Here is a 12,040-nt window from a genome sequence, read left to right as displayed (position 1 = left end):
GGGCAGTAGAAATTTGAGAACCAGCTCATTTGTGTATTTCTGATTCTGGAAGGAGCAGTGGAGCACCAGATCAAATGAAATTCTATCATTCAGCAAGAAAGAAACAGGAGAAAAGAAAAAGAATAAGCATTGCATCCCAACTCTAAAAGAAGAATTTAATCACAAGAATAACCAAACTGGATATACAGTTTCACATAACAAATATATTACAGCAGAAACCACAAACATTTTGGTTCACAGTGGAGGGCTAATAGTTTTCAATGCTTACTAATCGGGGTCTTAGTTGCTCTATTACATTATGAATTTGTTCACTTCGTCTGTCTACCATAGAGAATGTAAAAATAAATAAAAATGATATAGATGACTTTAAGTCGCCATCTCCTAGAGGATGATCTCAAGGCAACCTTTGGGTTGTGTTCGCTGAAACTGAAGGAAAGATGGAAATGTATTATTATTGACTGGTGATGGCTGCAACAGAGAAAACAACAGCCTTATAAACCCTTGTAAACCCCTCTGACCGCTTGGAAACGTATCAAAGCAAGGCAGAGGCAGAAGCAGGCCAAACATCCTTAGCCTTCCTGTTTAATTGTCTCATTACTAATTACAAACTCATATTGGCTCGGTCAATAAATGATTTGAAGTTCCAAATTGATGTTTTCTTTCATCCAGTCTTTCAAAGATAACGTTCTGTCTTCTTGAGTAGATTTACCAATAATCATTACACGAGCATAATCCATTTTGAAAATGATGGAACCTGTTGGCATCTCTGACGATTATCGTGCGCTTTTGAGTATAAGATATCAACTTGAACGCAGAATGGCAATCGTTGCAAACCCGGAGGTTCTTTGTCACATGTACAGGCAACCCAACCTCAATTTTCATTAAACCAAAAGCTAATGCCAGCTTCTCACAGTGAGAATTAAGAAGGTTTTCCTTGTCTTCCTCTTCCACATCATGGAGGACACAGGAAGCGTCTGGGACATACCCTGCCATTCTCATCTCAAAAACTAAACTCTCGACCTTCCTGTAAACTTCTACGCACTCTGGGTGGGTCTGATCTGCTGTATGGAACCCATGAACTTCATTACCCAATTCAATCAAGCTAAAAGCTGCAGGTTTCTTCATTCCTTTACCCTTCAAATCTTGTCTCAGCTTCCGTACTTCATGCCATTTACTAGAAGCTGCATATATATTTGACAGCAGAACATAGTATCCTGTGTGTTTGTCCTCCAGCTGGAAGAGATTCTTAGCTGCAAATTCTCCCAATTCTGCATTTCTGTGGATTCTGCAAGCACCAAGCAACGCTCCCCAGATCTCATCATTGGGTTCCGGTGGCATTTCCGCAATCAAAGCATATGCTTCTTCCAAAAGCCCAGCTCGGCCTAACAAGTCAACCATGCATACATAGTGTTTCACCAGAGGGTTCACAGATAGCTTCTTTCCCATGTCATCAAATAACTTCCGGCCTTCCTCAACCAGACCGGCATGACTACAAGCAGAGAGAAGACATGTGAACGTGATGTGGTTGGGCCGAACCCCTTCTTCCTGCATTCTCGAAAAGAGGTCAAGTGACTCTCGCCCATGGCCATGCATGCCATAACCTGAGAGCATCACATTCCATGAGCTCACGTCCCGTTCATTTACAGGCCTACTGTTGAATAACTGCATGGCAGTGGCCAAATCCCCACACTTTGCGTACATGTCCATGATGGCATTCGATAAGGTGGTATCAATCTCCATTCTACTACTAATGATGAAGTCCTGGATCTTTCTCCCGCGGCATAGAGAGCCCAAATAGGCACAAGAAGACACTGCAATCAAAGCTGTTACTGAATTGGGTTTGACACCAGAAGCCAGCATTGCGTCAAAGAGTGACAATGCGTCAGTTGCATTGCCATTCTGACTGTAACCCGAAAGCATTGAATTCCATGAAATGACATCTTTCTCGTTGATACTGTCAAAAACCACTCTTGCTGATTCAACTTCCCCACATCTCGAATACATGGTCACAATTGAATTTGCAGCGTTCACATCCTCAATGAACCCATTGTGTATCGAGTTGGAATGAACTGATTGAGCTTTCTTAAGGTCACCCAACTGGCCGACTGCTGAAGTGATCGTGACAATAGTGACTGAATCTGCTACAAAACCTTCCAGCTGCATCTGACAAAATAAGGACAATGATTCAGCAGGCCGTTCTGATTGCTCATACGCAGTGATCATGGCGGTCCAGCAAACAAGGTCTCGACTAGACATTTCGTCAAAGACTTTACGCCCATCGTCTATCTCGCCGCATTTGGCGTACATGTCCACCAGAGCAGCTTCAACATACATATCAGACTGGAAGCCAGTTTTCACCACATCCAGGTGGACTGATTTCCCTTTGGAAATCCATGAGCTAGAGCCACAGGCCTTGAAAACAAAAGGGAATGTATAATTGTTTGGATTAATGCCACTCTGGCGCATTAGAGAATACAGTTCGAGAGTCTCTTCGTACTGGCCACCGTTTGTGTAAACTCGAATCATGGTGTTCCAAAGGAAGGACCTGCATCCTTTGATAGTATCAAAGAGCAAGCGAGCACTCTCTAAGTCGCCACGTCTCGAGTAATTAGCTATCACTTGGGCACTCAAATGAGGGTTTTCCTGTATAAGGCCAAGCGATGTGAGATACGAGTGTATTTGTTTTAGTGGTTTCAAGTCACGGCAAGTTTGTAGAAGAATATCATAGAAATCAGTGTCAAATGATCCTTTTCTTAGATTGCAGTCAATTGTTTGAAAAAAGGCCAGACAAGTAAAGGCACCGTAAAAGAAACGAGACAGCGATGTCAGAGCAATCGGGAGATTGTTTGGGCATTGGAGTGACAGAGAACTTCTCCAGAAAACAAGTGGAGACTTCCCGTGTATACTGAGCATTACTCGGAAACTAGTCGCATGATCAGTTTCACTCTCGAATAGTCATGCAAACTTCTCGAAATTTATACTTTCTTTCCAGTGTCACCGCTAACGCCCCAGCGCCGGTGAGAGTGCAGGGAATCTCAACTTCTAGTTCAGGCAGAAATTAGGAAAAAAATGTATATTTATGTCTTTTTTTTTTCTTACCTCTAAATCTCAGTATCCAATGCATAATTTTATGTTTTACCTCAGTATCCAATGCATAATTTTATGTTTTACTATAGATTGTCAAAGGAAAATAAAGTATTTATAAATCAACTATCTATTATATCTAGTCCTAATAGTGTGTAGGAAACCTTAAAAGATCTAGGTGGAAAACATCTATGAATGAAGAAATAAGGTTCCTATAAAAGAATTCAACATGGAAAGTGGTTGACTTACCTATAGGAAAGACACCAGTTGGATGCAGGTGTGTATTTACCATTAAATATAAAGCCGATGGCACCATTAAAAAGTTCAAAGCAAGGTTTGTCGCCAAAAGGATATACTCAAACCTATGGGATTGATTACATGGAGACATTTGCACCCGTCACCAAGATCAATACTGTTCGAATTCTACTATCTCTGGTTGTGAATCTTGACTGACCCTTATATCAGTTTGATGTTAAAAATGTATTTTTGCACGGAGATCTCCAAAAATATGTATATTTGGAATTACCTCTTGGATATATTATGCAAACCAAAGGATGCAAACAAGTATGTAAACTGAAGAAATCCCTATATGATTTGAAGCAGTCCCCGAGGGCGTGGTTTAGAAGGTTTACCAATTTTATGAAGTGGTTTGGAAGATTTACCAATTTTATGAAGTCTATCAGATACAAACAAAACAACTCAGATCATACTCTCTTCCTGAAATCTAACAAGGAAGCAGTCACAACTCTTATTGTATATGTTGATGATATAATAGTAACTGGGAATGATCCAGAAGAAAAGAAAGCATTGTAAAATCATCTTGCCAAGTTTGAAATGAAATATCTTGGCTACTTAAAATATTTTCTTGGTATTGAAGTATTAAGATCGAAGAAAGGAATTTTTCTTTCTCAACGACAATATGTTTTGGATTTGTTGAAGGAAACTGGTATGACAACATGTAGTCCAGTAAGTACTCCCATGGAAGAAAATCTAAAATTGGAAACACATTCAGATCAAGTCCCGACTAACAAGGAACATTTTAGAGTAATGTATCTTGCACATACCAGACCACATTTAACTTATGTACTAAGTGTGGTTAGTCAATTTATGTACTCTCCAAGTGAAGAACATATGAATGCCGACAGCCTTATTTTGCACTATTTGAAATCATCTCCAGGGAAAGGAATTTTATTTAAAAAGGGAGGCGACTTGAAAATTAAAGGATGTACCGATGCTGATTGGGCTGGGTCAATAGAGGATCGACGATCTATATTTGAATACTTTACATTTGTAGGTGGAAATTTGGTCACTTGGAGAGTTAAGAAATAAGAAGTGGTGGCCATATCGTCAGTTGAAGCTGAATACTGGGGAATGGCCAAGGCAATGTGTGAATTATTATGGATCAAGAATCTGAAACAAGATCTACACATTGAGCAGACAAGTCCTATGAAATTATACTGTGATAGTAAGGTAGCATGTGATATTGTCCACATCCCAGTCCAACATGTTGACGTTGATAGGTACTTTATTAATGAAAAGCTAGAAGTAAGAATCATTGAAGTCCCTCATGTTCAGTCTCAAGATCACCTTGCTGATGTGCTGACCAAGGCGGTGTCTTACCGAGCTTTTAACAATTGTCTCAACAAGTTGGAAATGAGTGATATCTATGCACCAACTTGAGGGGGAGTGTTGAGATTTCTTCCCTTTTACGAAATAAATATATTCTTTCCATCTCTGTGAATATTCTGTAAATCCCTGTAATCACTCTCAAACTCTCCATGTATAGATTATTACAATCTATAAAATGGCTATCAGACGATGTGAATAACAATACAACACAAAATTGAAATCTTATTTTTGACTATATAGATCCTAATTTTCAAATGCAATAACTTTGATTTAATATTTTTAATACATTTGATGTTATATTTTCAAGTGCAGCTTTATATTTAGAATCTAGTAAAAATCAAAGAAAAGAATTAATACTTTACGTCAATGTTATAAAACTCCACTAATGAAGTGAGGGGAAAATTATCATAATACCTAAACATAAAATTACAATACCTGAGTAAAATTATCACAATACCTAAACCTTATTTTGTTCAAGTATTATATATAAAAGGGTAGGAACCCACTATCTTCTTTTTTTCATGAGGGGAAAAAAGGGACTTGCCTCTTGTCTTCCAAAAAAGGTGATTCCTGCTCCTCAACCTCATCCTAGTTTTTGTCCCCTTTGCGAGTGTGAGTGATCTGGTTGATCGGGTCATGTCAACGGGTTCATTAATGGAACAAACTAACTTGATGGAGTCAATTGGTTCATCAAGTCTTCCATCCCCCTTAGATGTTGCTTCACTTATTGAGTCACCTTTGGTCAAGATTACTACAATGGTGAGTAAACAAAAACACTTGAGAAGCAGATAGTTGAACTCCATCAGGTGATAAAAGAATTAAACGAATAGATCTTTGCCAAAGATGACCAAATCACTCAACTCGTAAATAAATTAGATTTTTTAATAACTAATTTGAAAGAACCCTCTCATGCGACAAACTAACATCAAACATTTGCAAGTACTTCAACAAGTCCATTTTTTAACCAACATAGGACTTCTAGAGGGTTCCAACTAGTTGAAGACAATACCATTACAATGGAAGCTCACAATGAAATAATTACCAATGTCATCCGAAGTAGTCTTCATGTTAACAAAGGACAAATATCTCAAACTCATGTGAGGCTCTACAGTCAACGTATCCAAACACCTAAGAAGCCATTTGGGTATCATCTGCCAAAGTTACAAAAGTTCAATGGTGATGGAAATTTCATTGAACTTTCTTGTGAAGCAATTTGGACAAGAATTGATTGATAGTTGTTGGACCTTGTTTTAAAGCACTCACTTCACTGTAACCTTGACAGAGCTTTCCAACATGAAGTAATAGAAAGGCAAAAAAATGATTGATTACATCTGTTGAGGAATTTAAAGAATTTAAGTTTCAGTTGCAAAGAAAGTGTCAACTTGTCAACTACAACCAAAATCGACATGTGTATTAGAGGGATACATTGGAGCTTATTTTCCTTCTCATAGAGTTAGAAGCCTAAAGATTTCCAGGAGTTGGCCTCAGAAGCACATCACTTGGTGTTGATTTCTAAGGCCAACACATAAAGGCAAAAGATCTCAAGGGAAGGAGAGAAGAGAAGAACTCTAGCTCTTGGAAGGGAGAAGAGAAGAAACCAAGGGAGAGAAAGAAGAAGAAAAGAGTGAGAGGTTTAAGGACGAATTTGAGCCAAGGGGAAGATGCTTGAATGTTTTACCCCATGCCTTAAGGCTATATTTATAATTGTGTGAAGGTGTTTATAATAACTATAATGCCCTTAGGGCAACATGCTATAAAAGGAAAAAGACATAAGAGGACATACACCAGTTTGCATAATTACAATTCTATGTCATTTATATGAAAGTTCTCTTTATTTACTAACCATGCCACCCTTACACATGCGGGTGTCTTTTAACACTCTCCCCTTCAGCTGGTGTTTATAAATGCACTTGCAAATAATCTTAATAATAAAAATTGTGTGCTTGAATAAGAAATTTTGATTGCCTTTATTTGATTCATCTTGTTCATGTCCACATCTTGTTTACACTTCATAAAGTTCTCATCTTGTTCTCCTCCTTACTTGGATATTCTAGTCACATAAAATTTGATTACCACAACATGTGGAATTCTTCATTGTTGTTCGCTTCTTTCTGGTACTTCTTCTACTTCTACTTCTTCTTCTACCCCTCAAGAGCAGAATTTCTTTGTTCTTTACCAAGAGATCCAACTTGCACAACATAATGGTGAGAGAAGAAAAATCACTCCTACTCGTACGACAAAACTTCATACACCAGTTAAAACGGTCATAATCTAAAACACACTCCGTTCAATTTCAATGATGAAAAAATATCTTAACTTTAAGGTACAACAAAGAGACTACTCACTTTCTAAGGGTAACTCAAACAAAAAATACCTCTTGGGTGAAGAATAAAAGACTTGACTCAATCTGGATGTCGGGCATTGTTAAGCACCTAACCAATACTACCCAAAAGACCGGCCTGATAGGAGTGAAAGGCATAGGTCCTTAACCCAGGACCGATAACTGCCCAGGCGAACCAAGGTAGGGCCCATACCAGCCCATAACACCATACCCCCGTTGGAAGAGCGACGTCCACGGCGGCCCTACGCCAGCCATCCCTGTGCAACTCCTGAAACAGGACCCTTGCACAGGGGACATAACGTAGAGTATTTCCATCGGGATTCGAACTCGCAAAGTAGGTCTAACTCTGATACCAAATGTTAAGCACTTAACCAATACTACCCAAAAAATCGGCCTGATAGGAGCGGAAGTAGGGGTGTCTTCTAACCGAGTCGAGTCAAGTCGCGAGCGGCTCGGTGCTGGCTCAGTTCAATTTGTTACCTATCGAGCTCGAGCTCTGAAATCGGCTCGTTTACCTTAACGAGCCGAGCTCAACCGAAGCAAGGTTCGGTTCGTCGGCTCGAGGTGAGTCGGGTTTGGTATTGGTGCGAGAACGAGGGCGTGAGCGTGAGAGAGCGAGGGGGGGGGGGGGGGGGGGAGGGAATTTGTTCCTTCCCTCGTCAAAGCCGAGTCCCTCCCGTCGGCTATTGTCGCCGCCTCTACCACAGTCGACAACTACTCGTCGATCGCCTCTGTGGCCGTCCGTTCGATTTCTTCCCCTCCTCCTCGTCGCCTCTGTTTTCGTCGTCGCCGCTTCCGTCACCGTCGCAGCCGTCATCCCTGACGACAGGTTCTCCCCGGCGTCCTAACCCCCTTCCCTCTGTGTGGTCTCGGTGGAAAACATGAACCAGTAAGTTCAGGGGAGAAATAATCTCCCCCACGCAAAGATGACTTCGCACGTGTGAGATCATAAAGTAAAAAAAAAAACTAATCATAAATTCTCCTTCCTCATAGCTCTTGAAAAAATTAAAAATAAATTTTATAGAAATAAGTTTATTTGATGTCTCATGTTTTTTAAATATTTTTCTAATTAAAAATTCTTATTAAAAATCATATAATTTTCTAAGTAAGATTTTCCTACCAAAATGGGGTAGAAAACTGTATAGAAAATTTTTGAATACGTATATAACAGTTGATGCTGTAATACTTTTAGCATGAAACAATTTTTATTGCAATTTTGTGTTTGACATTTTATTCGATTAAAAATTTATTGATAAGTATAATAATATATTTGATTGATTATTAATTTTTATTTATATCCCTAGAAGAGGCAATAAAAGGTCCATTTAACTTTCCTAAGAAAATTTTAAAATATTTCTTGTAATTTTCTAATAAGTCACTAATAGTAATATGATTTTATTTAAAGGTTTTTTTGGGAATATGTATCATAGGAAAATATTTCTAGTTTTTCCTAGAATATAAATTTTCATCTAGGGGCACTAAGGAGGCCATAGTAAATTTATAGCTAGATTCAAAAATTACAAAACAAGCTAGACAATAATTGGAGTAAAAAAGATTAATATTGGTGCATTTTAATCTATTATTGAAATTCAATCCTGAACTTCCCCTATCATTATTTTTTTAAAATGTATGCATAATTTTATATATAATTTATTCGAAGCCACCCCTAAGGGCGAGATCATAAACAAGGAAAAAAAAAACTTTTTGTCCCTTCTTCATGGCTCTTGAAGAAATTGAAAAGATATTTTAGTAGAAATACGTTTCTAGAGACTATTAGTGGTTTTTTAATAAATATTGAAAAAACATTTTTAATAGAAATATAGCGACAATTAGCGCCTCAAGTTTTTTTGAAAATATTTTTCTAATTATAAATTCTTGTTAAAAAATCATATAATTTTCTAAGTAAAATTTTCTTGCCAAGATGGACTAGAAAACCGTATAGAAAAATTTTGAATAAGTATTTGTCACTTGATGATGTAATTCTTTTAGCATGAGGCAATTTTCATAGCAATTTTTTGTTTGACATTTTATTTGATTAAAAATTTATCGATAAGTATAATAATATATTAGATTAATTATTATTTATTATTTATTTCCTTAGAAAAGGTAATAAGAGGTCCATTTAACTTTCCGAAAAAGATTTAAAATATTTCTTGTAATTTTCTAGTAAGTCTCTAATAGTAATAGGATTTTATTTAAATGATTTATAGTTTTTATTTGCGTGATTGTAAATTGATAGTGATATTTCATTTAATTTTGTTATGTTTGATTATTGTATGGAGTGTTTAGACTATTTTATGGAGTGTATAAACAATTTCATGAAGTGTTTATGAAATGTATAGACAATTTTATGGAGTGTTTATGGAGTGTTTATGCAGGTATTATGTATATAGATTATGCCCAATTTTAAGTAGAGGTCATGCCCAATTTTATATAAGTATTATATACATAAATTATGCTCAATTTTAAGTAGAGGTCACACCCAATCTTATACATATTATATATATATAGGTTATGTCCAATTTTATGTAGAGGTCATACCCAATTTTATGTAAAATATATGCATAATTTTATATACAATTTATTTTATATATATTTTTTGAAAAGTTTTAAATATATGTAGAAGCTCGAGCTCGGCTCGAATTCGGTTAAATTTTTTGGACTCGAGCTCGATAAAAATTTTAGGCTCGAGACGAGGTTCGGGCTCAACTCGGCTCGATGCCACCCCTAAGCGGAAGATATAGGTATTTAACCCAGGACCTATAACTGTCAAGGCGAACCAGGGTAGGGCCATGGGCCAGCCCATACCAGACCATAACAGGCACACTCTTATACTTTTTAGGTAGTGGGTCTATAAGCATTTCTCTGAAGTAGTTTTAATAAAAAAACATATTGAAGAAAGTACTTTGAGGAATTAAGGGTGAGAATAAAAAGATAGCATATCTCATACTTCCAAGTAAGAAGGAGTCATTTTAGACCAATAGATGGATAAAAATTGACCGGGTTGTATTCAAGAGGGAGGTAAAAAAATAATTCCTCTATGAATATGACGATTAAGGAAACTTAAAAAACCCCAATAAAATTTTTTTTTGACAGAACATAATAATGGAAATTTTTTAAAAATACACTTCTCATATAAGGAAATTACTTTTTAACACAACTTGACCAATTTACAAAGAAAATATTCAAGAGATAATAATGGAATAAAGGAGATTAAGGACTCTTATTTAGAATCTAGAATTAGGAAACAAAACTTTCTAAATAAAAAATTTCAGACTTTGTAAAAAAATGTCAAGTTGTAGAATGTATTGGCATCTATTTCATGGGCTATAGTACTACAAACCATTTCACCAATGTGGAGTTCAAGACGGATCATCCCCGAAGCCCTTTGACCCTCTCAATTGAAAGCCTGGATCATCAAGGAGCTCGTGACCGGCTCATTTGTCATAACCCCAATTTTTTTTATTGAATTTATAGAAAAGTGAAAAACTTCACTAACTTATTGTACTCTGTGTACATGAACCCTTATTTATAATAGAGAAAAGTAGTAAAGTCCAATGACAATTAAACTATCTTTGTCCCAATTACACCCAAAGTCTAACAATTAAAGATAAGTCCTAGCATAATTAAATAACAAAACATAAATAGAAGACTAACATAACTAAAACACCTTTTAATTGAAACGCTTTTGTGTGACCTCCTCCGATAATAATAATGGCTCTGTAAGACTTCTTATTGTGAGAGTCATGTAATATTTTTCCATATATGCTCTTCAACATTCCCCCTCAAGTTGGAATTGATAACTTCAGCTTGCAATGAAAATGATTTTTGGTCTTTAATTTTTCTTTGCTGAAAAAAATTCTTCACAGATGCAATTCTTCATAAATGTAAAAACTTCATCTTTTGTGCTCCCCCTTTATTGAATATTTTGGTTAATAAAAATTTCACAATATGTGAAATAAAATACCTCTTTCTTGTATGTCTTCTTCTGCTTCTCCCCCTCAAGATGGAAGGTATCTGTGTAATCCCATCTTGAAACAAAAATATAACTTTATTTATTATTTCCTCCATCAAGGTGTCTCAAGGATAAGAACCCAATTGGACATAGACTCTCAAAAAATAAGATGGGGGATGTATATATAAAAAATGTCAAAACCAACGTCATAGGATTTCAAACCAAAGTAGTGATAATAATCACTAAAAAGGAAAACTCCTATCACTCAAATGATGACGACAAAAATTCACTTAAGGGTACTCATAAAAAATTTTCAATGGACTTAAAACTCCCATATGTATATAAAAAAAAAACAACTAAAGTAACGCACAAAAGGTTGGCCCAAAGGATAGTAGTAGAAAGGTAACAGATAAAAAGGGGTGTGTGGGGAATGTAACAAAGGAAAAATAATTACCTTGTTTTTTGCCTTCTCACGATGTAATTGGTCATGTTAAGTGAAAAAAGCAGAGGTTTCAGATTTATCTAGTCCATACATTAATATTAGGTATAGTCCTTTCAAACAAATGAACAAGAGAATAGGAAAAAAAGGTAGCATTCACCTTCCATTAATTGGAAGATCCGAATCTAAAAAAGCACCAAATCTTGAGGCAATTCATTTACTCCATGTAGTTAGATAGTTTAACAATTTTACTCATTTATTCATTCTTTTTAACATCAGATAACCTGTTGCTAAGAGTGTGACGGTGTAGAAGTAACCACTCTGATTCCATTAGTAATGAGTGTGCGGAGATTAGGGTTTGTTTGGAACCCCTAGAAAATAAAATAAAATACAAATTTGACCATTATTATTCCCAAAAATAGTTAGTAAAAACGAGATAATGATCTTCTCCTTTTCACTAATTATTTTTGGGTATAATAATAGTCAAAATCTCATTTTCTTTTCTTTTTCATGGGGTTCCAAACAGACCCTTAAGAGTAAGAGGAAATCCTATCAAGATTCGGATCATGTATAGAACAAAATTTGAGGTCTC

The 12,040-nt window shown here is 36.3% G+C and overlaps 1 protein-coding gene across 1 annotated transcript; it reads right to left on the bottom strand.

The window, feature by feature from the left end:
• Positions 1-506: 506 nt before the first annotated feature.
• Positions 507-2,913, bottom strand: LOC137945246 (pentatricopeptide repeat-containing protein At3g12770-like). Its single transcript, XM_068791032.1, has one exon. The coding sequence runs from the start codon at positions 2,911-2,913 to the stop codon at positions 706-708; it is 2,208 nt and encodes a 735-aa protein (XP_068647133.1). The 3' UTR covers positions 507-705.
• Positions 2,914-12,040: the final 9,127 nt, after the last annotated feature.

Source organism: Aristolochia californica, unplaced genomic scaffold, assembly GCF_029961685.1.
Source record: "Aristolochia californica isolate CCGP_79_NKW_82.1479 unplaced genomic scaffold, dmAriCali1.0.hap1 SCAF_1, whole genome shotgun sequence".
In the NCBI taxonomy this organism is placed as follows: Eukaryota; Viridiplantae; Streptophyta; class Magnoliopsida; order Piperales; family Aristolochiaceae; genus Aristolochia; species Aristolochia californica.
Note: the sequence above shows the minus strand (reverse complement) of the source record. Positions and strands in the feature narration are given on the sequence as shown.

Excerpts from the sequence above, each read along its gene's own strand:
- LOC137945246 (XM_068791032.1), bottom strand. The coding sequence starts at position 2,913 with ATGCTCAGTATACACGGGAAGTCTCCACTTGTTTTCTGGAGAAGTTCT.